Below are 25,602 nucleotides of genomic sequence, written 5' to 3'. Positions count from 1 at the left end.
GAACGGTTGATTGCCGCGTGCTAGTCTTATGAATAAATAATATGTAAATGATTTTTTTTTAATTTTTTTTTTCTGATTTACATGCATGGAATCAAATATTAATTGTTTGCTTATGGTTATTAGATATTTTACATTATATTTTCTTTATTTCCCAGCCAAAATAAATGGGAAAAATTAAAGGCGGAATTATAAATATTAACCATTTTATTTTTATTTTATTTGGTGAGTAAACACAACGTAAGATGATTAAAATCACGAACCGGCGGAATCCTTGGTTCATTTGCAGATTCGGGTTTAAAACACTGTCGTCCATTGGCCACGATCTCCAGATTGGACGGGTGCGATTGATTGTGTTCTTGTGCCTCTTTATCCACATGAAATGCTGCAATTTGTAGATAGATAAGAGAATAAGATACCAAGGGGACGTTTTGGTAAGGGAAGCAAAGCAGAACGAAAGCCATGGCCGCGGTGGCTGCTGCTGCTTCTTCTTCGTGCCTTATTCTTCCTTACAAGCTCCAACCCTGCCCTTCCTCCTTCCTAATCACCAGCAGAAGCGCCGGCACGTCTATACGCCGCTCCAAGTGCCCCCTCGCCTTCGCCTCTACTCTCTCCCTCGCCGCTTTCCCTCCCGGTAACTTTTTTCTCTTCGCCTTGCTACACTGAATCTCTGGTATTTCTTTGTTCGAGTGAGATTGACGGTTTTTAGGGTTGCGGTGATCGTCCCCAAGGCCTTCTGAGCGCGGTGGAGAAACGCAGGGCGCCTCCGCCGGGGAGGCCCACTGTTGTCTGCGAGGCGGTGCCTAAGAAATACGACTCCGCGACCAAGAGGGCTCGTCAGGGCGAGAAGCGCCGGATCTACAACAAGGCCCGAAAATCCGAGATCCGGACTCGAATGAAAAAGGTCCATCTGTTGCTTTACTTGAATGGTGTTGTTTACTTTATGTGCTGTTTTCAATGAAATCCGACATTGAATGAAGGATCGTATTACTGCGACTATATTCGTTTTCTTTACTTCTAATTTAGCTTGCTACTACAGTTCCCTCGTTCGCAGTTTTTTTTTTCCTTGGATGCTCTCCTCATATTGCCGTATGTTTTCTTGGATTAATCCATTTTTGATGATGCTCTCTGTTAGCTTGGTCATAGAATGTTGCATGTTTAAGGGCCTGTGTACTTCCTCGGAAAGGTTTCTTGAGGCAAATTTCACTACTTGCAGTTAATAGTTTCACATTGCAGCAAAATGAACTCATCAAACACTGACTGTCTTTTCCATTTCTTACTCAAATCTCTGACATATTTGAATGCTAACTCACTAGAGAAAACTATGGAAGGGGTTGGATTGCTTTATATGGATATCTTGGAATATATGGATATCTTGCAATTATTAGGATATCTTGGAATATATGGTGCATAAATATTAGGATATCTTTTTATATGTTTCCTTATCTTTGTATATGTTTCCTTATCTTTATCTCTTTATGATGTATATAAATACACCTTGTATCATTATTCTTAAGTAGTGAAAACATATTCTTTCAATACCTCTCTTCATGGTATCAGAGCCTCAGGCCTACGCCACAAACCCTAACTCTATCCACGCCTAGTAGTAGTTGTCATCTCCGTCGCCGTCTCCGTTGTTGCCGCCTACCCTCTCTCTCAAGCAATTGCTACTATGGCTGCACCTGCGACTGCCCCGATCTCCTTCAATGTTGCTGCTCATGCGCCCTTGAAGCTGACTTCATCCAACTATCTTTCATGGCATCTACAGTTCACGACCCTCCTCACTGGTCATGATCTACCTGGCTTTGTTGATGGTTCTCACCCCTGTCCAGACAAACTACATACCGTCGACGGTATTCAGACTCCTAATCTTGCATATCATGCTTGGATCTGTCAAGATCAACTTATACCAAATGTTATTATTGGATCTCTTTCTCCATCCTTAATTCCGTTCATTGCTGCTCGCACATCTTGTGATGCCTGGAACACTCTTGCTTTCACTTATGGCACACCCTCTCATGGTCGTATTACACAACTCAAAACACAATTTCGCAATCCAGTTAAAGGCTCTCAATCTATCACTGAATTTATGTAGTTTATCAAATCTAAGTTTGATGAATTGGCGCTCATGAATGCTCCTCTTGACATTGAAGATCTCACCATCAAAGTTCTTCATGGTCTTGATGATGACTATAAGGAACTCGCACATGCCATTCTCGAGACACTGCAATCTTGTTTGAGGAACTCCATGAGAAGCTCCTCAATCATGAAGCTCATCTTGCTGCTCGTAGGGATACACAAATCACTCTCCTGGCAACCGCTCACCCTGTTTCGCCCTCTTCACGCGGACAACCTTATCCACCTGTTGCGGCTCATCCACCCAATGGTGCTCATCCCATTGGTCCATGGTCCTCTCAACTGCAGCAGCAGCCGCACTCTCTAACGTAGGGCGTTGTTCAGTGTGTCTCACGTCCCTATCTTGGACGTTGTCAGTTGTGTAGTCATCAAGGTCATTCTGCTCGACGCTGCCCTGATTTTTTGTATCAACCTGCTCCCACCCCTATGCCTCTCACTGGCTCATATCGTGCTATCGATGGACCGTCTACTTCGTTGGCAGCTGCATACACTATGACATCACCCTCTTCGTCTGATTGGATCATTGACTTTGGCGCTACCCATCATGTGACTTTTGACCTCTCAAACCTCTCTCTGCATGCTCCATATGTTGGTTCTGATGGTGTTGTTGTTGGTGATGGCGTTGGACTTCCTATTACTCACACAGGTTGTCTCTTACCACCCTCTACCCCTTCTTTGAAGTTTCCCAATGCCCTTTGTGTTCCATCAATTAATAAGAACCTTTTGTCCGTCTCCCAACTCTGTAAAACTAATGATGTCATTGTTATTTTCTCTTCCTCTGGTTTTCAGGTGAAGGATCCTCGTATGGGGGCTATTCTCCATCAAGGTCTAACTTAAAGACAATGTCTATTTTTGGTCTGCGTCCATTTCTCTCTACCACTGGCGCTTTCTTCTTCTGTCATTTCTCTTCCTGTTTGGCATAGTCGTCTGGGTCATCCGTCTGCTCAAGTCTTACGTCAGTTAGTCGTGTCTAAATCGTTGTCTTGCTCTGCTTCTTCAGTTCGTCATTTTTATTGTAATTCTTGTCAATGCAATAAGAGTCATAAATTACCTTTTCATGACTCATTGCTCTCTTCGCAATTTCCGCTTGATCTAATATTTTCTGATGTTTGGACTTCTCCGGTTCTCTCATGTGATGGATATAAATATTATGTTATATTTGTTGATCATCATAGTAAATGTATTTGGTTATATCCCTTAAAATGCAAATCGGATGTCCTTTTTGTATTATGATGTTTTAAGTCTCTTGTTGAGAAATGGTTTAATCGTCCTATCCTCACCTTATATACTGATAATGGTGGAGAGTTTCTTGCACTCAAAGAATTTCTTAGTTTGCACGGAATCTCTCACCTGACCACTCCTCGTACTCCTGAACACAATGGTTTCTCTGAACGCGGTCATTGCCATATTGTCAAAACCAGTCTTGCGCTTCTTCATCAGACATCTGTTCCTACTCAGTTCTGGCCTTTTGCCTTTGCCACTGCCACCTATCTTATTAATCGATTACCTAAACACAATCTTTCCTATAAATCTTCCTTTGAGTGTCTCTTTGCCTCCATGCCAAATCTCTCCAAACTTACGTATTTTTGGTTGTCTCTGTTACCCCTAGCCTTGTCCCTATGCTTCTCTAAACATAAATTTGCACACCGTTCTTCACCCTGTGTCTTCCTTGGTTACTCTCTTACGCAGTGTCTATTTGTGCTATGACTTCTCTTTTGGAAAAATTTATCTCTCGTAATGTGATTTTTGTCGAGTCTGAGTTTCCTTTTGCTAGTGGTGGTTTTAGTGCTGGACTCTTTCCTGAAGCACTGCATAGTATGCCTCTGGAGGATTCCCGTGTTGCTGATTCTTCACCTATTTCCTCCTTTAACCCATGCCTCGTATCACCGGTTGTTCACCGGCCAGTCCCTACCGAATCTCCAACTGCTGAACCTCTCCTTGCTAAACCTTCGCCTGCCGTGCCAGCCGCAGCAATAGCTCCACCCGCACCTACTCCTCCAATTCAGCCCGCTCCTAGCACTAACACCCATCCTATGGTGATACATTCCAAAAACAATGTCTTCAAGCCTCATCCTCGCTTTGGTCTCACCGCTATCATTGACACTACTCTGTCTGAACCTACAACACATACTGTGGCTCTCAAGGATCCCCGCTGGTGTGCGGCCATGTCTGAGGAGTTCGATGCTCTCCTTCGTAATGGAACTTGGGATCTTGTTCCGTCTGATATCAATCAGAATGTCATTGGTTGTAAGTGGGTGTTTTGGCTTAAGCGAAAGTTTGATGGCTCTGTTGACCGCTACAAGGCTCGTCTAGTTGCTAAGGGATTCCATCAGCGCCCAAGTCTTGATTACACTGACACTTTCAGTCCTGTGGCAAAACCCACTATTGTCCGCTTTCTCTTGTCCCTTGCTGTTTTCAAAGGGTGGGCTCTTTGTTAGATGGATGTGAATAATGCATTTCTTCAGGGTCAGTTAGGTGACTGTGTTTATATGACTCAGCCGCTCAGGTTTGTTGACTCTAATTTTCCATCTTATTTTGCAAATTGAACAAAGCAAGTTATGGTCTTAAGCAGGCACCACACACTTGGTACACTGCACTTCATCATTTTTAATTAGTGTTGGCTTCACGACCTCTCTTGCTGATACGTCGTTATTTATTTTCTACTCTGGAGGTATCACTGTGTATCTACTTGCCTATGTCGATGATCTGATTCTTACAGGGAATAATGCTGATGCCCTTCAGGGATTCATTAATCAGCTGGGTGTTCGGTTCTCTATTAAAGATATGGGAACTTTATCTTATTTTCTAGGTGTTGAAGTTGTTTCCTCTCCAGGGGGCTTTTGTCTCTCTTAGAAGAAATATCTGCTTGATATTCTTACTAAAACCGACATGGCGAATTCGAAACCTGTTCAAACGCCTATGGCCATGTCCGCATCTCTGCACCTCTCTGATGGCTCCCCTCCTACGGACGCTACTTTATATCGCCAAACAATTAGTAATCTGCAATATCTCTCTTTTACTTAACCAGATATTGCCTTTGCTGTTAATAAACTGTTTCAGTTTATGCATGCTCCCTCATCTCTTCACTGGGCTGTTAAGCGTCTGCTGCGCTATCTTAATGGTACACACTCTTATAATCTGATTCTTCGGCGACACTCCTCTCCCTCTTTGCATGCCTACTGTGATGCAGATTGGGCTGGTGATATTGATGATCGCACGTCCATTGGTACTTCTATTGTGTTCCTAGGTTCCAACCCAATTTCTTGGAGCTCCAAAAAGCAGGGTTTTATTGCTCGGTCGTCTATTGAGGCTGAATATCGTGTCATTGCCTCTACTACTGCAGAACTACAATGGGTTCGATCTTTTCTTAATGAACTTGGTGTGGACACTGTGGCCTTTGCAGCCTCTATCTATTGCGATAACATTGGAGCTACGTATCTCTGTGCAAATCTAGTGTTTCACTCACACATGAAGCACATTGCTTTGGATTATCATTTTGTTCGTGAACTGGTTAAGAGTGGTAAAGTTCGTGTCTCTCATGTCTCGTCGTCTGACCAGTTGGCTGATGCGTTGATGAAACCACTTCCTAGTGCTCGACTTCGTCTCCTTTGTTCCAAGATTGGTGTCTCTATGAGCCCACCATCTTGAGGGGGCTTATTTGTATATGTTTCCTTATCTTTATCTCTTTATGATATATATAAATACACCTTGTATCATTATTCTTAAGTAGTGAAAACATATTCTTTCAATACCTCTCTTCATGCTTGCCTTGCCCTTTCTCATAATAATCACTAATCAACATTCAAAGACATAGTAAACCCTAATTTATGAATTATAAAGGCATTAACTGGTTAGAGCATCAGTTGATGATCATCTGGTGACAAGTTAGCCATTAATATCTTAGTGGAACATAAAATTTGTGGGGATAATTTTATGCCAATGTGCAGGGCAATTGTTCAGCTGATTGTCTAAAATATGTAATATAACTAGTGGGATTGGGAAAATGTTTGCCTGTTGAAACATTAATTTACCATTTTTGAGTCAGGGCAGGTCAATGCATTGTATATTAGTATTATTTGCAGTACAAAACTTTTGAAACCATCAAAGTTGTGAGATGTATTTTAACTTTCAAGAATTAATTATCTCAAAGATCAGATAACTAAAAAAATGTTCTGAATGTATGCGTTGGCTTAATAAAGCAACACTATACCAAACAAACAAAAAGAAACAGTTGCATAGTGAATCTGTTGCCATCTTGTAATACTACTAAACATTTTCTGTATGTGTCCCGTTAAAACCCTTAATCTGATCTTCACTAAGGATACGTGCTTGTTAAATGTGGTTTGGGTACCTTGTGTCTGGACTTATTTCAGACTCGATTCTGACTTTGGTGGGCATCTTGCAGGCGTAATTTTCAGTGTCACTGAAATTATAGGTGATACGGTAAATGCATGCCATTATAAACACTGACAAAAATGATCACCTAGGTGCAACACCACCATCGAATCAGTCGATGCTGTCTCATGTAATTGACTAATAGAGAAGGTATTTGGCATCGTTTACAGTTTGATTATTCGGTGCTGTAACTTTTAGCTTTGGACGGTAAATTGTAAATCATTCAGTGTTCTTTTGCACGTAGTGGCCATCTCATGTAAATTGTCATTGCATACAGTGAGGAGAAACAATTATAACTCAAAAAAATTGATTTCTTTTTTCTTTTTTAGGTGCTGGAATCCCTCGATGAGCTGAGGAAGAAAAGTGATGCACAATCCGAGGAGCTACTCCCAATTGAAAAACTCATCGCAGAGGCCTTTTCTGTGATCGACAAAGCTGTTAGGGTAGGCACTTTACACAGAAATACTGGGGATCGTCGCAAGTCTAGGCTTTCAAGGCGGAAGAAAGCAGTGGAAATTCATCATGGCTGGTACGTACCAGCTGCAGCTAGCTAATGTTTTGGAGTTTGGAGTATGAACGTTTTCTGAAAGGTCAATCTTTTGTTGTAGTTGTTATTTTCTTTGTGAAGAATGTTTTGAGTTGGCTTAAGCTTTACCATCCCGTGTACAACTAAACAGAAACAACTGGAAGAAGAGATTAATCCTAATCCTGAGCTCTCATAACCACATAAAAATTTTAATTCCATTTAAAGAATTCTGTTTCCTTTATCATTGAACAAAGAACCTTTATTTTTTGATACTGAGTTCTCATAACCACTTTTCATGAGCTTTCATTGATACTGCCAAACCATCTCCAGGGCGATCAGTGATCTCTTTCTGCTGTCACTAAGCATAATACAGTAAATTTCATTCTGGAACAATTTAAAGCAAGCTGATTTCTTAATGGTAAATCGTATACTATTGAGAATTATGTTGGGCAAGTATACATTATAACGATTTTCTTTAGCATATTATTTTTAAATACATTTCCCCCAAAACTCATATTTTACGAATAATATTTAGAAATTAACATTTGAAGACAAATTCAGCGTTCAAACTGAATTAAATTGATCCAACTTTTAAATTTTGATCTAGTTTTAGCTAGATTTATATATTCATTTATTTTGGTTAAGGTTTATTAAAGTGTGTGATATCTTCGAATTTTAAAGGAAATTTTATCTATGTTTTATCGTGTTGAAGATTTAATAAGTTTAATTTTATCATAAGATAAAATTAAATTGGTAATTGAACTGGATGAAGTTCTACTAAATTCATTAGTTAAATCAAATAGATCCACTTTAACCTACGGGGGCATGTTTGATTCGTATTATCATAGGAAAGTGTTAAGCATTAATGTTGGTGCTAATGGAAGCAATTAACCTAATGGCACCAAATAGATTTATCCAAATCATTACGATATCAAAGCACTTGAGAATCAGCCCCCAGGGATAGGATGCGATGGCAAAAGATGGGTTCATGGGATAAGCTCTCTAGGCAATGAGAGTTCAAATTTCACTTATGACATATTATATTTGGGGAGTTTGAAAAAATTATGACGTTAGACCTTTCACTACTCATCTGTACTTTCCGATTTATTTTGATGGACGCTGAAAAACTTCCATCGGGCCAGATCAGTCAGCTCGAGGATTAGTCAGATTATAAACTTTAGATACTTGGATTATCAAAAGAAAAACACTTGAGAAAGATGATTGACAAAAGCAAAACAACATTTCAAATACAACCTCTTTTATATCTTTAGGGCATGAAACTCTCATTAATACTGTCAAGAAAAGATTTATTACATGTAATCTTATTCTGCATGGTAAAAATCTATTTTTACAATTCGAATCCGTGTCACCGGATCACATGACAATAATTTTACCATCAATGCTCCCATTAGACCAAACAACAAGCATTAGGTTTATATAATATATATGGCCACAACTCTAGGACTTGTATGGGCAAAGAGGCATGGCTGGAGGAGGTGGAGTGAAGCTATTTGGGGTTCAGCTTCATATGGCTTCTTCGCCACTCAAGAAAAGCTTCAGCATGGAGTGTCTCTCCTGCTCTCATCCTTTTGCTCCTTCCTCTTCGTTTTCTTCATCCGCATCTTCTCTTGGCCCAGTCGATGAAACCACTGAGAAGACGACTAATGGGTATCTGTCTGATGGTCTTGGTTTCAGAAAACAAGAAAGGAAGAAGGGTGAGCCATTATTGTTTTTGTTTGAGCTTGAATTGCTAGTGATCTTCAACTGTCATAGAACAGTGTTTGTGATGGATAGGAGTTTCATGGACTGAGGAAGAGCACAGGCAGTTTCTTGTAGGACTTGAGAAGCTTGGAAAAGGAGATTGGAGAGGCATCTCGAGGAATTTTGTCAACACAAGAACTCCCACACAAGTGGCAAGCCATGCTCAAAAGTACTTCCTGAGACAAAACAGCCTCAACAAAAAGAAGCGCCGATCGAGTCTCTTCGATGTGGTAATGCAACCAATCTATGCTTTTCGTTGCATTTGCCATGTTCTAGTTACAATCCAACTCTTCATCTCATTACATTTCAGGTTGCAACTTGTGAGAAGGCAGTTCTACACACTGATCCTTACAAGCCAGTCTTGTTATCTCTTACCATGGCAAAACAAAATGCTTCTGAGACTGCAAAAGTAGATCTGAGTTCATCGATCCAAGAGCAGGAAACAGACCATCTGCCCTCATCTGCTGGCCTGATTGAAAGGGTCAATGGGCAGCTCTCAAATATCGATTTGGAGCTTAGAATTTCCAGCTCAAAGTTGAACCAGAAGAACTCATCAACTGGAAATCTATGTTTTGGTACCATAAGAGTTACTTAAATGGATTTTCATGAATGCTGCAAACTGCAACAAAGATGGAAGCTTAGTCAGTGTTACTGACACAAGGCCCCTTTGGATCTTTTAGATTAATTCAATACTTGCAGATAAGGAGATGAATGTTTTTCCTTTTTCATTTTTTGAAATGATAAGTAGTATTGTTTGTGTGGAAAATTATCGAGGGAACTTATTTTTGTTGTTGATGATCTCAGAGTTCCTATATTTATGTATAGTTACAAAGAACCTATTTTGCTCAAACTTTTTCTACTACTGTTGCAATATTCTTGCGATTGGATCAAAAAGTCACTGAACTGTGAGAGTGCTTATCAAAAAATGACTAATATTTGTTCACAAAACTATAGCGGAACTGAACTATAAACTGGCAAAAGGAGAATTTTTATTTGATATCCTGAAAAGATTTTGAAACCAAGGAAAGATAAAACACAAATTCAGTAAATGGTGGATAGGAAGCCACATCATTTGACTTATCCATGAAGGTTTGAGGGGCATCATATTCTATATTGGAAGATAAGGTGATAATAAGACAATATAGTACACCAATCATGATTTACCTACCAACTTTTCTTGGAGTTGGTGGGCTCTCATTGTTTCCTGCATGGAGAACCAGTAAGGCCGCATCTGATTGCCCTTGATCTTCCCTTATCTTTGTTAATCATTTCATGAGAACTCATGTTTACTTACTAAAGAAAAGAACAATAGTACTGAAACTCAATACTTAATTGAAAATCAATGAATATCTATTTACTGGGAACAAGCTCGTTTTCAGGCCTGATTATTGTCTGTTTGGTTCTGCTGCAAGTCTTGTATCTCAAGATGAATGGATGGAAGGAGACAAGTAGCAAGTGTGAGAGGATTTGGAAAGTAGGAAGGCTCCCTTTTTTGAAGATGTTGATGGATGAACGACCACCACAAGGAGTGGTTTGGTGTGTTGTGGAGATGCCAAGTAGTAGCTCCACCTCCACATGTTGTGCAACGAATTTCCATCTTACCGTCCCTCAGGATGGACAATTGACTAGTAAATGGTGGTGTGGTCATCATAAGATCTGGGGATCAAATCCCGGCTAGTAATCGGATGTTCGTCTCCCCATGTGTTATTCAATTATCCAAGGCTAATAAAAAAAAAAAGACAGCCCGATGCACAAAGCTCCCACCATGCGAGGTCCTAATAATCATTCGTAATTTATCTCTTCCGTGTTGATTTAAAAATAAATTGATAGAGATGCTAGACGAACAAATCACCTTTTATCATCGTAAATTTCTACCTTATAGTAATTGATGATGAGTAATGGTCGTCACCAATGGACATGATCATGAAATTATTGTATGACACTTTGCCAAAGTTATCCACTCATGGCTCCCTTACAAATGATAAAGTTATCCTCAATATCTCTCTGCCACCCACATTAAAATAGTATTAGAGATAGATTTAAATTTGACATGTTGAATAATATTTATAGCAGCTACAAATGCATAGCTACTATAATATTATAGGGTTTCATAATTATTATAACACAAATTTTTATTCACATTTGGATATCAATTTATTATATTATAGTAGCTACGAAACTTGCTACACTATTAAAGCAATTACGATTTTATAACTGCTACAACACATATTTTTCTTATTCAATAATATTTATATTGTAACTATTATAACTATTATATCAACTACGAAACCATAGCTAGGGTCGAGGAATCAATTCAAAATTGAACCGACCAAACCGTTAAATCCAAACAGAACAAACCAAATTTTTTTTTTGAACTAATCCAACTAACTGATCTTTTTAACAAAAATAAAAAAAAAATCAAACTAATAGAACATCAATTAATTCGGTCGAAAACAGAATTAACCAAACTGTGATATTAGTTTTCAAAAATCAATACCACAATGGTGTAGCTCCGGTTCAATCCGATTTATTCAGATTAATCGAATTAAGATTTCTACAACAAAAATCGAATCAAATTATCTGAAATAATTAATATTTTTTTTAAAAAATAATTTTCTAAAATAACCAAATTGAAGGGGAGCCTTGGTGCAATGGTAAAATTGTTGCTTTGTGTTGGAGATTTGTGAATGGAGAAGAGGTGGAAGAGGCATGGAGCTCCATTGTGAATGAGACTTTTGTCCCACATTGAGAGCTCCAAGGCAAATAGGTTGGTTTATATTGATTCATATGCATTGAGGATGTGAGTAAACGCATGGGGAGAGTCTATCTCTTACGCGTGGGTGCGCAAATCCAGGTGAATCATGTGACACCTCCAGATGTGATTTTTTATCAGTCAAATCAATTTTGTGACAAATTTTTTTATTAGTCGACTGATTTACTTTTTTTCCTTCAAATCAAAGTCAAATTTAGATAGAATTGGTTGATAAACCAAATGACCTGGAATTGATACGAAACTAGTTTCTATGGTTCGGCTACCTCTTCTGATTATATCCATGCTTTCAAACATTAATTTGACTCAATATATTAAGAGCAGTGATTTTTTGAACATGAATATGTTTAAAAAATTTAATTCATGTACAAAAAATTATTGCTCTCAATATTTTGGGTCAATTTAGTATTTGAGGACATAGATATAATCAAGAGAGGTAGACAAATACATAAGAACTAGTTTCATGTCAATCCGAGGTCATTAGTTGATTTTGTCCAAAATTGGTTGATGGACCAAATAACCTAGGATAGATATGAAACTAGTTCCTATATGTTCATCTACCTCTCTTGATTATATCCATTCCCTCAAATTTCAGTTTGAAGTATCGTCTATCTCTCTTGATTATATCCATGATCTTAAACATTAATTTGACCTAATATATTAAGAGCAATGATTTTTTGAACATAAAAATATTTGAAAAATTTAATTTATGTAAAAAAAATTATTACTCTCAATATATTGGATTAAATTGATATTTGAGGGTATGAATATAATTAAGAGAAGTAGACGAACATATATGAACTAGTTTCATGTCGATCCGAGGTTATTTGGTCCATCAATTAATTTTGCCCAAAACTGATTGATGGACCAAATGATCTCAGATTGATATGAAACTAGTTCCATGTGTTCATCTACCTCTTCTGATTATATCCATATCCTCAAACATCAATTTGACCCAATATATTGATATACTGAGAGAAATAATTTTTTAAACATGAATTAAATTTTTTAAATATATTCATGTTTTAAAAAAATCATTGCTCTCAATATATTGAGTCAAAATGATGTTGAGGAATTGGATATAATTAGGAGAAGTAGACGAACACATAGGAACTAGTTTCATGTTAATTCAAAGTCATTTAGTCCATCAGTCGATTTTGGGTCAAACTAGTATTTGAAGGCATAAATATAATCAGAAGAAGTAGACAAACACATAGAATCTAGTTTTATGTCAATTTGGTTATTTGATCCATCAGCCAGTTTTTGACAAAACTGACTGATGGACTAAATGATCTCGGATTAATATGAAACTAGTTTCTATATGTTTGTCTACCTCTCTTAATTATATCCATACTCTCAAATATTAATTTGATATAATATATTGAGAGCAATGATTTTTTGAACATAAATGATTTTTTTTCAAATATATTTGTGTTTAAAAAATCACCATTCTTAATATATTAAGTCAAATCGACGTTTGAGGATATAAATATAATTAGAAGAGGTAGCCGAACACATAGGAACTAGTTTCATGTCAATCTGAGATCGTTTGCTCTATCAACTGATTTTGCCTAAAATTGATTTTGATAAAAAAAAACAATTGTTTGATTTTCTTAAAATTTTGACGTTTCGGTACAAAGTAAAATCGATTCGACTGATAAAAAATCAGTCAATTGATAGGGATAAAATGAAAAATGGATATATAATTTGGTAATTTTGAAACTATTGAAAACTTATCTAAGGTTCGATAAAATGTTGTATATTTTTTTAGTATACTTCATATAAGGAAATAAGACTTGATTTATAAGATGGAATTAAAATATATGTAAAGTTTGATAATGTAAGGAACTATAGCGCTAAACACGCCAAAAAGTGCAGTGGAAAAATATTCTCCTATCCAGAAGATTCATGCTAAGGAAACCATATACTAAGTTTTGTTAAAACATATATACCTTTGCTGTATGCCCTTCACAATCCTGATAACAATGTTTCTTTAGGATGTAGGTCTTAGCACGATCAACACGTCCGCACCTCTATGGTATCCACACGAACACGTTCTCCGTCCGTCTCACGAACTCACGAAATGGAGAAAGAAACAACCAAAGGTTGTGCTAGCAACCTCTTGTGGAAGTTTTTTGGCTAAGAGCGGAAGAAGGAAGAAGGAAGAAGAGCAAAAACCAAGAAGAGCATAATCACCCAAAATGTCACTTCATCTATATAAGGTGACTTCATAAAAAGGTTACTTTACCAAATAGATTACTTCACCAAAAAGGTTATTTTACCAAAAATGTTACTTCACCTAAAGGTTACTTTTATAAATGACTTTTGTATTCATCCAATGAATACAAAATATTTTTGTCTCTTGATCTTCCTTTTAATTAATGATATATTAATCTCTATTAATATTCATTAATCTTAACGAGTTGGATTTAGAATATTAGATTAACTATTAACCCAATAAGCCATTAACCCAATAAACCAATGAGTCTAACCTATTACTCAATAAGTCTAATCTGAATTCATTCGAGTCTAACTCAATATGTATAATTTGGATTAAACTTAACCCCATAATCCATCTCCAAATCAACATGTTCTTTGTGTGTGACCCAATAGGCTCTCGTAACGTTGACAATGTATCTAAAACCATTTTAGAAACATAAGCAATGAGTGACATCTAGCAATGCATCATTGCTACCCAAGTGACAAGAATATCGAGATCTGACCTAACCTTTCCGTGTCTATTATCTTGTATGACTCAATCCTTCTATCTTTGATATCTAGATTGATCAATGAGGCATAGAACATGTCATCCTCTTATCAATCTTTGTGTTTCTTGATCTCTAAGTATACACACTCAATCAAATAAGCTCAATATCTCATATTGACTCATTTAAGCATGGTCATGCATTATTGTGCTCTACTAATCAAGGAGCCCACATATATCGCTTCCGTCATATGGAAGGGATAGATCCCATCTACATCACTCACATCCCTCCGCATAATTCATTACATACCCAGTGATCGACTTTATTGTCCACCTTGTTACAAGTGACGTTTGCCGATACCAAAGTACAGAACTCCTTATGTAGGGAGCCATAGTGACTTCAGGTCTAAGGACTATTCATACTAATAGTCACATAAGAATGTTTATGACATTCATATAACAATCCATGAAACATTCTCATGGCGGGTCATTCAGTATATATTCTCTAATATATACCCATGTGTCAACCTGATATCTTATATCCATGACTTGTGAGATTAAGTTATCCGTTGACCTACATGCTAGTCTCAACGTATTAATATTGTCCTTGTATATTAATGCTTGGCTAGGAATAGTTAAGAGTAGTGTTCCATGTATATCTACAATATCTCATTATCAATTCAACCAATTGATATGTTGTAGATAAGAACCTACTAGCTAAGGACATTATTATACTTATTCAATTGGCACCCAACTGAAATAAATATAATAACCAACTTTGCTTTTTATTAATAATGATATATGATATAAAATGAGTCATTTGTAATCATCTCATAATTGATACTAGGGCTAATACTAACAGATAAATCAATGACGAATTTGTTAGAAATTACTAATCCATTATATATATATATATATATATATATATATATATATAGTAAGATGGAATTTAAAATAAATTTGAGATAAATTTATAAATAATTTTTAAAAAAATAACTATAAATAATAAATAAAATATGAGAGGAAATTATATTTATCAAAAAAATCTATTTATAAAATTTTACACAAAAAAAAATCCGTTTTAAATGTTTATAAACAAGAAAGAAATTTATTAGATAATTATAAATTTATATTATTTTAATATTTTAAATTTAATTTTTTTAATTTATTAATATTATTTCTCCCTATTTTTTCTCTGGTAAAATAAAAATTTAGTTAAATAGAACAAACGGACCAAATTGATGAAAATTAAAAATTTAGTTTAATTGTTTTAGAATTTTAATTTTTTTCTAAAAAAATAGGGTAAATTCGGTTAAAGTTAAATTTTAAAATCCTTTAAATCGAATAAATCAAAATAAAAATCGATAAAATTATAATCATAAATACTGTGATTTTGATAAATTTTGATTAGAAAAATTCATTAAAATTCAGCTCCCTAATTAGAAAATTTAAATTCACTACAAAAAATAAAGGATTTCGGGACAAAATTGGGGACGAATTTTGAAAAAAAATTCGTTGCAAAAATTTTTGCGACAAAATTTGGGACGAAAATTTTTTCGTCCCAAAATGGTTGATGCCAACTTTTGGAACGAATTATGGATTGTTGCAAATTTGGGGACGAAAAAAATTTTCGTCCCCAAATTCGTTGCAAAAAAGTATAGAAATTTGCAACGAAAACTGTTTTTGTTGCAAACCTAAGAACAAATTTAGGGACGAATTTACATAAATTTTCCGCCAAAATTGTCTTGATTTTTGCAACAAATTTGGGGACGAATTCGGTGACAAATTATATTTTGTTGCCAAGTTTGTCCCTAATATTACAACGAATTTGGGGACAAATTCGGTGACAAAATTATTTTTGTTGCCATCTTTGTTCCTAATTTTGCAACGAATAATAAATTTGTTGCAAAACTGGCAACGAATTTCGCAACAAAAACTTGCCAAGTTCCTTGCACACAAGATAAATTTTCGTCCCAGAATTCGTCCCAAATTCTGGGACGAAATTTGTGGATTCGTCCCAGATTCTTGGACGAATCCAAATTCGTCCCAGATTCTGGGACGAAATTTGGGACGAATTTTGTGGATTCGTCCCAAAATTCGTCCCAAAATCTGGGACGAATTCTGGGACGAAAATAATTTTGTCCCAAATTACGATAGAATTGGGACAAATAATTTTCGTTGCCAAATTAGTCCCTATTTCAAATAATTTTTCCCAGCTTCATTTTCTTTCTACAATACAATCCAAATACATACAAACCAAATTCAAATAACAAATAATATGCATTCAACACATCCTAATTTAACATTCAACACATACAAATTTAACATTCAACACATCGATCAACTCATAATTCAAGAAGTATAAAGTTTGCAACAAAGTTTACAATATCCATCTTGTTCAAGCTACTAGAAAATATGATACAAAGTTCAACAACCCAATGTTTTATAAATCCATCATCCAACCAACAACACTAAGAATACATATAGTCATCTTCATGTGCCACAAAATCTTTGATCCCCATCAAATCTCCTTTGCCTACATAACAACAAACAAATAAACTAGATCATGTCTAACAAGAAAGATTGTAAATATTATACGATATGGCCATGTAAAAAGAATAATTGGAAACAAAACATAAATATGAAATTCCTTAAACATTCTAATAAAAGCCCTAATTATAATAAAAGTCATATTTACCAACGATATGAATCATCCATGTCATAACAACGGTAAATAAAATTATAAGAATTATTTTGAAGCTAAGTACATGTATCGTAACTACGATACAACCTAATATAATTGACACATCATATAGAGAAAAAGAGAGAGAGATATTGTGAAGTATGATATTAGGGTTTAAATTTTCTCACTTAGTTAACTTTATTTTTCATTTTAATTTGCTGAATTTATAGTTTTGTCTTTGGTTGATATTTAATGTAAACTAAAGGATGTTTAAAATAATTGTTCATTTCATTGTGTTAACTAGTTGACAATTTCATATGAATAACTTGAGTAGATGCAAAATTTAAAAATTACCTCAATCCAGTGATAAACTCAGGAGTTAACCCCTGACAATTAGACAAATTTTTGTTATACATCCAACTTCGCTCATTCTGCATTTTACCTGAATTCAACTGTTTAGTTAAACATTATTAAAAGTTACTATAGATAAATCTTATCATTGAGGACAAAACAAAAAACAACAGCTAATCAAAAAGACGGAACGCAATTAATCAACTATAATAAAATTATTTAAAGCTAACTTTATATATAAAGTAAATGCATAATAAAGAACTTAAGAATACCGAAAAGAAGTCAACAAATATGTCTTCAACTACACTGAGATCACGCCAAAATGAGACCTGCACAAAAGAACATTATCAATTCAGACAGTAATATTTGAATATTAACTTAAACAACTGATAAAATGGTCAAATTCCGGCAGCCATAAACAGTCCAGCCAACTGCCAAAATGGTGCACAGCGGTAGCCATACGCCGTCCAGCCATCGCCTGGCAGCGGGCAGCCACACGCCGGCCAGGCAGCGGACTGCCGGAGGCCAGGCAGAGGCTACCGACGGGAGGAGACCGACAACCGACAACCGGCGGCGGCGGCCGGGGACCGGCGGCGATGGCGGCGGCCGGGGACCGGCGGCGACGAGAGAGAGAGATCTGAGAGCGTTTTGCATACCAAACGAAAACCTTCCACCGCCGATCGTCGTAGATCACGCCGTCATCGGTCGGAGATGTGGCCGAAACCTGGAAATCGCAGATGGGAAGAAGGGGAACGGGGGAGAGAGAGGAAAGAAAAGAGAGAAGGGAAAAAGAATCGGGTTGGGAATTAGATCTAGGGTTTTTAGGAACAAATATTTTTTGTTCCCAATTTCGTCCCTAAAATTTGGACGAATTTCTGGATTCGTCCCAAATTTTGGGACGAATCCAAGATTCGTCCCAAAACTTAAATTAATTTAAAATAAATTAAATCAAAGACCAAAAGCTTATATCTTGACCTAGAGATATCGGAATTTGATGAAACAAGTTTCTATGCGTTCGTATCGTTTCCCTGAACGTAAATATATCACAAAACATATTTTTTAAATAATATTTTAAGTGATTCAAATTTTTAATACCAAATTAGGTCAAATTGGAATTAAAAAATTCCAAAAATAAAAATATTTGGTAAAAAATATTTTTATGGATATATTTACGATCAGGACAATGATACGAACGCATAGAAATTTGTTTCATCAAATTCTGATGTCTCTAGGTATATATTTTTTAATACATATATAGGTTGCTATTAACTAAAAAGGTGTTGTGTAGTGAACGGTTGTAAATTAGTGTCTGAAAGCTTATATCTTGACCTATAGATATCGGAATTTGATGAAACAAGTTTCTATGCGTTCGTATCGTTGCCCTGATCGTAAATATGTCACCAAACATATTTTTTAAATAATATTTTAATTGATTCAAATTTTTAATACCAAATTAGGTCAAATTGGAATTAAAAAATTCCAAAAATAAAAATATTTGGTAAAAATATTTTTATGGATATATTTACGATCAGGACAATGATACGAATGCATAGAAATTTATTTCATCAAATTCCGATATCTCTAGGTCCGTATATAAGGCGTCCCATTTGGTTTTTTTTTTAAAAGATATTTAAATTTTTGGGACGAATCTCTAGATTCGTCCCAAATTTTGGGACGAATCCAGGATTCGTCCCAAAACTTAAAATAATTTAAAAAAATTAAATCAAAGATCGAAAGCTTATATCTTGACCTAGAGACATCAAAATTTGATGAAACAAGTTTCTATGCGTTTGTATCATTGCCCTGATCGTAAATATGTCACAAAACATATTTTTTAAATAATATTTTAAGTGATTCAAATTTTTAATACCAAATTAGGTCAAATTGGAATTAAAAAATTCCAAAAATAAAAATATTTGGTAAAAAATATTTTTATGGATATATTTACGATCATGACAATGATACGAACGCATAGAAATTTGTTTCATCAAATTCTGATGTCTCTAGGTATATATTTTTTAATACATATATAGGTTGCTATTAGCTAAAAAGGTGTTGTGTAGTGAACGGTTGTAAATTAGTGTCTGAAAGCTTATATCTTGACCTATAGACATCGGAATTTGATGAAACAAGTTTCTATGCGTTCGTATCGTTGCCCTGATCGTAAATATGTCACCAAACATATTTTTTAAATAATATTTTAAGTGATTCAAATTTTTAATACCAAATTAGGTCAAATTGGAATTAAAAAATTCCAAAAATAAAAATATTTGGTAAAAATTATTTTTATAGATATATTTACGATCAGGACAATGATACGAATGCATAGAAATTTATTTCATCAAATTCCGATGTCTCTAGGTCCGTATATAAGGCGTCCCATTTGGTTTTTTTTTTAAAAGATATTTAAACTTTTGGGACGAATCCAGAGATTCGTCTCAAACTTTGGGACAAATTCCTGGATTCGTCCCAAATTTTGGGACGAATCCAGGATTCGTCCCAAAACTTAAAATAATTTTAAAAAATTAAATCAAAGACCGAAAGCTTATATCTTGACCTAGAGACATCGGAATTTGATGAAACAAATTTCTATGCGTTCGTATCATTGCCCTGATCGTAAATATGTCACAAAACATATTTTTTAAATAATATTTTAAGTGATTCAAATTTTTAATACCAAATTAGGTCAAATTGGAATTAAAAAATTCCAAAAATAAAAATATTTGGTAAAAAATATTTTTATGGATATATTTACGATCATGACAATGATATGAACGCATAGAAATTTGTTTCATCAAATTCTGATGTCTCTAGGTATATATTTTTTAATACATATATAGGTTGCTATTAACTAAAAAGGTGTTGTGTAGTGAACGGTTGTAAATTAGTGTCTGAAAGCTTATATCTTGACCTATAGACATTGGAATTTGATGAAACAAGTTTCTATGCGTTCGTATCATTGCCCTGATCATAAATATGTCACCAAACATATTTTTTAAATAATATTTTAAGTGATTCAAATTTTTAATACCAAGTTAGGTCAAATTGGAATTAAAAAATTACAAAAATAAAAATATTTGGTAAAAATTATTTTTATGGATATATTTATGATCAGGACAATGATACGAATGCATAGAAATTTATTTCATCAAATTCCGATGTCTCTAGGTCCGTATATAAGGCGTCCCATTTGGTTTTTTTTAAAAAGATATTTAAATTTTTGGGACGAATCTCTGGATTCGTCCCAAATTTTGAGACGAATCCAGAGATTCGTGCCAAACTTTGGGACGAATTCCTGGATTCGTCCCAAATTTTGGGACGAATCCAGGATTCGTCCCAAAACTTAAAATAATTAAAAAAAATTAAATCAAAGACCGAAAGCTTATATCTTGACCTAGAGACATCGGAATTTGATGAAACAAGTTTCTATGCATTCGTATCATTGCCCTGATCGTAAATATGTCACAAAACATATTTTTTAAATAATATTTTAAGTGATTCAAATTTTTAATACCAAATTAGGTCAAATTGGAATTAAAAAATTCCAAAAATAAAAATATTTGGTAAAAAATATTTTTATGGATATATTTACGATCATGACAATGATACGAACGCATAGAAATTTGTTTCATCAAATTCTGATGTCTCTAGGTATATATTTTTTAATACATATATAGGTTGCTATTAGCTAAAAAGGTGTTGTGTAGTGAACGGTTGTAAATTAGTGTCTGAAAGCTTATATCTTGACCTATAGACATCGGAATTTGATAAAACAAGTTTCTATGCATTCGTATTGTTGCCCTGATAGTAAATATGTCACCAAACATATTTTTTAAATAATATTTTAAGTGATTCAAATTTTTAATACCAAATTAGGTCAAATTGGAATTAAAAAATTCCAAAAATAAAAATATTTGGTAAAAATTATTTTTATGGATATATTTACGATCAGGACAATAATACGAATGCATAGAAATTTATTTCATCAAATTCCTATGTCTCTAGGTCCGTATATAAGGCGTCCCATTTGTTTTTTTTTTTAAAGATATTTAAATTTTTGGGACGAATCTCTGGATTCGTCCCAAATTTTGGGACGAGTCTAGAGATTCGTCCCAAACTTTGGGACGAATTCCTGGATTCGTCCCAAATTTTGGGACGAATCCAGGATTCGTCCCAAAACTTAAAATAATTTTAAAAAAATTAAATCAAAGACCGAAAGCTTATATCTTGACCTAGAGACATCGGAATTTGATGAAACAAGTTTCTATGCGTCCGTATCATTTCCCTTATCATAAATATGTCACAAAACATATTTTTTAAATAATATTTTAAGTGATTCAAATTTTTAATACCAAATTAGGTCAAATTGGAATTAAAAAATTCCAAAAATAAAAATATTTGGTAAAAAATATTTTTATGGATATATTTACGATCAAGACAATGATACGAACGCATAGAAATTTATTTCATCAAATTCTGATGTCTCTAGGTAGATATTTTTTAATACATATATAGGTTGCTATTAGCTAAAAAGGTGTTGTGTAGTGAACAGTTGTAAATTAGTGTCTGAAAGCTTATATCTTGACCTATAGACATCGGAATTTGATGAAACAAGTTTCTATGCGTTCGTATCGTTGCCCTAATCGTAAATATGTCACAAAACATATTTTTTAAATAATATTTTAAGTGATTCAAATTTTTAATACCAAATTAGTTCAAATTGGAATTAAAAAATTCCAAAAATAAAAATATTTGGTAAAAAATATTTTATGGATATATTTACGATCAGGACAATGATACGAATGCATAGAAATTTATTTCATCAAATTCCGATGTCTCTAGGTCTGTATATAAGGCGTCCCATTTTGTTTTTTTTTTTAAAGATATTTAAATTTCTGGGACAAATCTCTGGATTCGTCCCAAATATTGGGATGAATCCAGAGATTCGTCCCAAACTTTGGGACGAATTCCTGGATTCGTCCCAAATTTTGGGACGAATCCAGGATTCGTCCCAAAACTTAAAATAATTTAAAAAAAATTAAATCAAAGACCGAAAGCTTATATCTTGACCTAGAGACATCGGAATTTGATGAAACAAGTTTCTATATGTTCGTATCATTGCCCTTATCGTAAATATATCACAAAACATATTTTTTAAATAATATTTTAAGTGATTCAAATTTTTAATACCAAATTAGGTCAAATTGGAATTAAAAAATTCCAAAAATAAAAATATTTGGTAAAAAATATTTTTATGGATATATTTACGATCAAGACAATGATACGAACGCATAGAAATTTATTTTATCAAATTCTGATGTCTCTAGGTAGATATTTTTTAATACATATATAGGTTGCTATTAGCTAAAAAGGTGTTGTGTAGTGAACGATTGTAAATTAGTGTCTGAAAGCTTATATCTTGACCTATAGACATCGGAATTTGATGAAACATGTTTCTATGCGTTCGTATCGTTGCCCTAATCGTAAATATGTCACAAAACATATTTTTTAAATAATATTTTAAGTGATTCAAATTTTTAATACCAAATTAGTTCAAATTGGAATTAAAAAATTCCAAAAATAAAAATATTTGGTAAAAAATATTTTATGGATATATTTACGATCATGACAATGATACGAATGCATAGAAATTTATTTCATCAAATTCCGATGTCTCTAGGTCCGTATATAAGGCGTCCCATTTTGTTTTTTTTTTTAAAGATATTTAAATTTCTGGGACAAATCTCTGGATTCGTCCCAAATTTTGGGATGAATCCAGAGATTCGTCCCAAACTTTGGGACAAATTCCTGGATTCGTCCCAAATTTTGGGATGAATCCAGGATTCGTCCCAAAACTTAAAATAATTTTAAAAAAATTAAATCAAAGACCGAAAGCTTATATCTTGACCTAGAGACATCGGAATTTGATGAAACAAGTTTCTATGTATTCGTATCATTGCCCTTATCGTAAATATGTCACAAAACATATTTTTTAAATAATATTTTAAGTGATTCAAATTTTTAATACCAAATTAGGTCAAATTGGAATTAAAAAATTCCAAAAATAAAAATATTTGGTAAAAAATATTTTTATGGATATATTTACGATCAAGACAATGATACGAACGCATAGAAATTTATTTCATCAAATTCTGATGTCTCTAGGTAGATATTTTTTAATACATATATAGGTTGCTATTAGCTAAAAAGGTGTTGTGTAGTGAACGGTTGTAAATTAGTGTCTGAAAGCTTATATCTTGACCTATAGACATCGGAATTTGATGAAATAAGTTTCTATGCGTTCGTATTGTTGCCCTGATCGTAAATATGTCACCAAACATATTTTTTAAATAATATTTTAAGTGATTCAAATTTTTAATACCAAATTAGGTCAAATTGGAATTAAAAAATTCCAAAAATAAAAATATTTGGTAAAAAATATTTTTATGGATATATTTACGATCAAGACAATGATACGAACGCATAGAAATTTATTTCATCAAATTCTGATGTCTCTAGGTAGATATTTTTTAATACATATATAGGTTGCTATTAGCTAAAAAGGTGTTGTGTAGTGAACGGTTGTAAATTAGTGTCTGAAAGCTTATATCTTGACCTATAGACATCGGAATTTGATGAAATAAGTTTCTATGCGTTCGTATCGTTGCCCTGATCGTAAATATGTCACCAAACATATTTTTTAAATAATATTTTAAGTGATTCAAATTTTTAATACCAAATTAGGTCAAATTGGAATTAAAAAATTCCAAAAATAAAAATATTTGGTAAAAAATATTTTTATGGATATATTTACGATCAAGACAATGATACGAACGCATAGAAATTTATTTCATCAAATTCTGATGTCTCTAGGTAGATATTTTTTAATACATATATAGGTTGCTATTAGCTAAAAAGGTGTTGTGTAGTGAACGGTTGTAAATTAGTGTCTGAAAGCTTATATCTTGACCTATAGACATCGAATTTGATGAAACAAGTTTCTATGCGTTCGTATCGTTGCCATGATCGTAAATATGTCACCAAACATATTTTTTAAATAATATTTTAAGTGATTCAAATTTTTAATACCAAATTAGTTCAAATTGGAATTAAAAAATTCCAAAAATAAAAATATTTGGTAAAAAATATTTTTATGGATATATTTACGATCAGGACAATGATACGAATGTATAGAAATTTATTTCATCAAATTCCGATGTCTCTAGGTCCGTATATAAGGCGTCCCATTTTGTTTTTTTTTAAAGATATTTAAATTTTTGGGACGAATCTCTGGATTCGTCCCAAATTTTGGGACGAATCCAGAGATTCGTCCCAAACTTTGGGACGAATTCTTGGATTCGTCCCAAATTTTGGGACGAATCCAGGATTCGTCCCAAAACTTAAAATAATTTTAAAAAATAAAATTAAAGACCGAAAGCTTATATCTTGACCTTGAGACATCGGAATTTGATGAAACAAATTTATATGCATTCGTATCATTGTCCTGATCGTAAATATATCTATAAAAATATTTTTTACCAAATATATATTTTTTTGGAATTTTTTAATTCCAATTTGACCTAATTTGGTATTAAAAATTTGAATTACTTAAAATATTATTTAAAAAAATATGTTTTGTGACATATTTACGATCAAGTTAATGATACGAATGCATAGAAACTTGTTTCATCAAATTTTGATGTCTCTAGGTCAAAATATAAGCCTTCGATATTTGATTGTCTTTTTTTAAAAATAATACCATTTTTGGAACAAATCCTGGATTCGTCCCAGATTTTGGGACAAATTCTGAATTCGTCCCAGATTTTGGGACGAATGCAGTATTTGTCCCAAAATCTGGGACGAATTCTGAATTCGTTCCAGATTTGGCGACGAATTTAGCAACGAAATTGTTTCTTGTTGCAAATTTGAAACAAATTTTTTTTGTTGCAATTTTCGTTGGTTATTTGGGTCGAAATTTGTTTTCGACCCTAAATTTGTCGCAATTTTGGGACGAATAATTTTCGTTCCAAATATTTGTCCCCAAATTTATGTTTTTTTGTAGTGATTAAGTTGGGTAATTCAATTTTTAATCGAATTAATCGATATTTTTTCGATTTGATTTGTTCAATTTTTATTAAAAAAGTTTGACCATTTCAATTAGTTTGAAAAAAATTTAATTTATTTAGTTTTGATTAATTCGGTTAGGCAAACACATTCTGCCAACTCTAATCTCTTTTTTTTGTAGCCCTCTGAGATTACTCTAAAATTAACAATAAAGG

At 33.8% G+C, this 25,602-nt stretch overlaps 2 protein-coding genes across 2 annotated transcripts; both read left to right on the top strand.

Annotated features, from left to right (window-relative positions):
• The first annotated feature begins 372 nt into the window (after positions 1 to 372).
• LOC122036496 (30S ribosomal protein S20, chloroplastic-like) lies at positions 373 to 7,234 on the top strand. The gene is made up of 3 exons (XM_042595833.1): positions 373 to 631; positions 729 to 901; positions 6,858 to 7,234. Exons 1-3 carry the CDS (start codon positions 460 to 462, stop codon positions 7,080 to 7,082), a joined length of 570 nt encoding a protein of 189 aa, XP_042451767.1. The 5' UTR covers positions 373 to 459; the 3' UTR covers positions 7,083 to 7,234.
• A 1,263-nt stretch (positions 7,235 to 8,497) lies between these two features.
• On the top strand, positions 8,498 to 9,610 carry LOC122010505 (transcription factor MYBS3-like). The gene is made up of 3 exons (XM_042567043.1): positions 8,498 to 8,769; positions 8,849 to 9,045; positions 9,126 to 9,610. Exons 1-3 carry the CDS (start codon positions 8,538 to 8,540, stop codon positions 9,408 to 9,410), a joined length of 714 nt encoding a protein of 237 aa, XP_042422977.1. The 5' UTR covers positions 8,498 to 8,537; the 3' UTR covers positions 9,411 to 9,610.
• The last annotated feature ends 15,992 nt before the right edge of the window (positions 9,611 to 25,602 follow it).

The sequence above is a fragment of the Zingiber officinale genome, chromosome 1A (assembly GCF_018446385.1).
Source record: "Zingiber officinale cultivar Zhangliang chromosome 1A, Zo_v1.1, whole genome shotgun sequence".
Lineage (NCBI taxonomy): Eukaryota > Viridiplantae > Streptophyta > Magnoliopsida > Zingiberales > Zingiberaceae > Zingiber > Zingiber officinale.
Note: the sequence above shows the minus strand (reverse complement) of the source record. Positions and strands in the feature narration are given on the sequence as shown.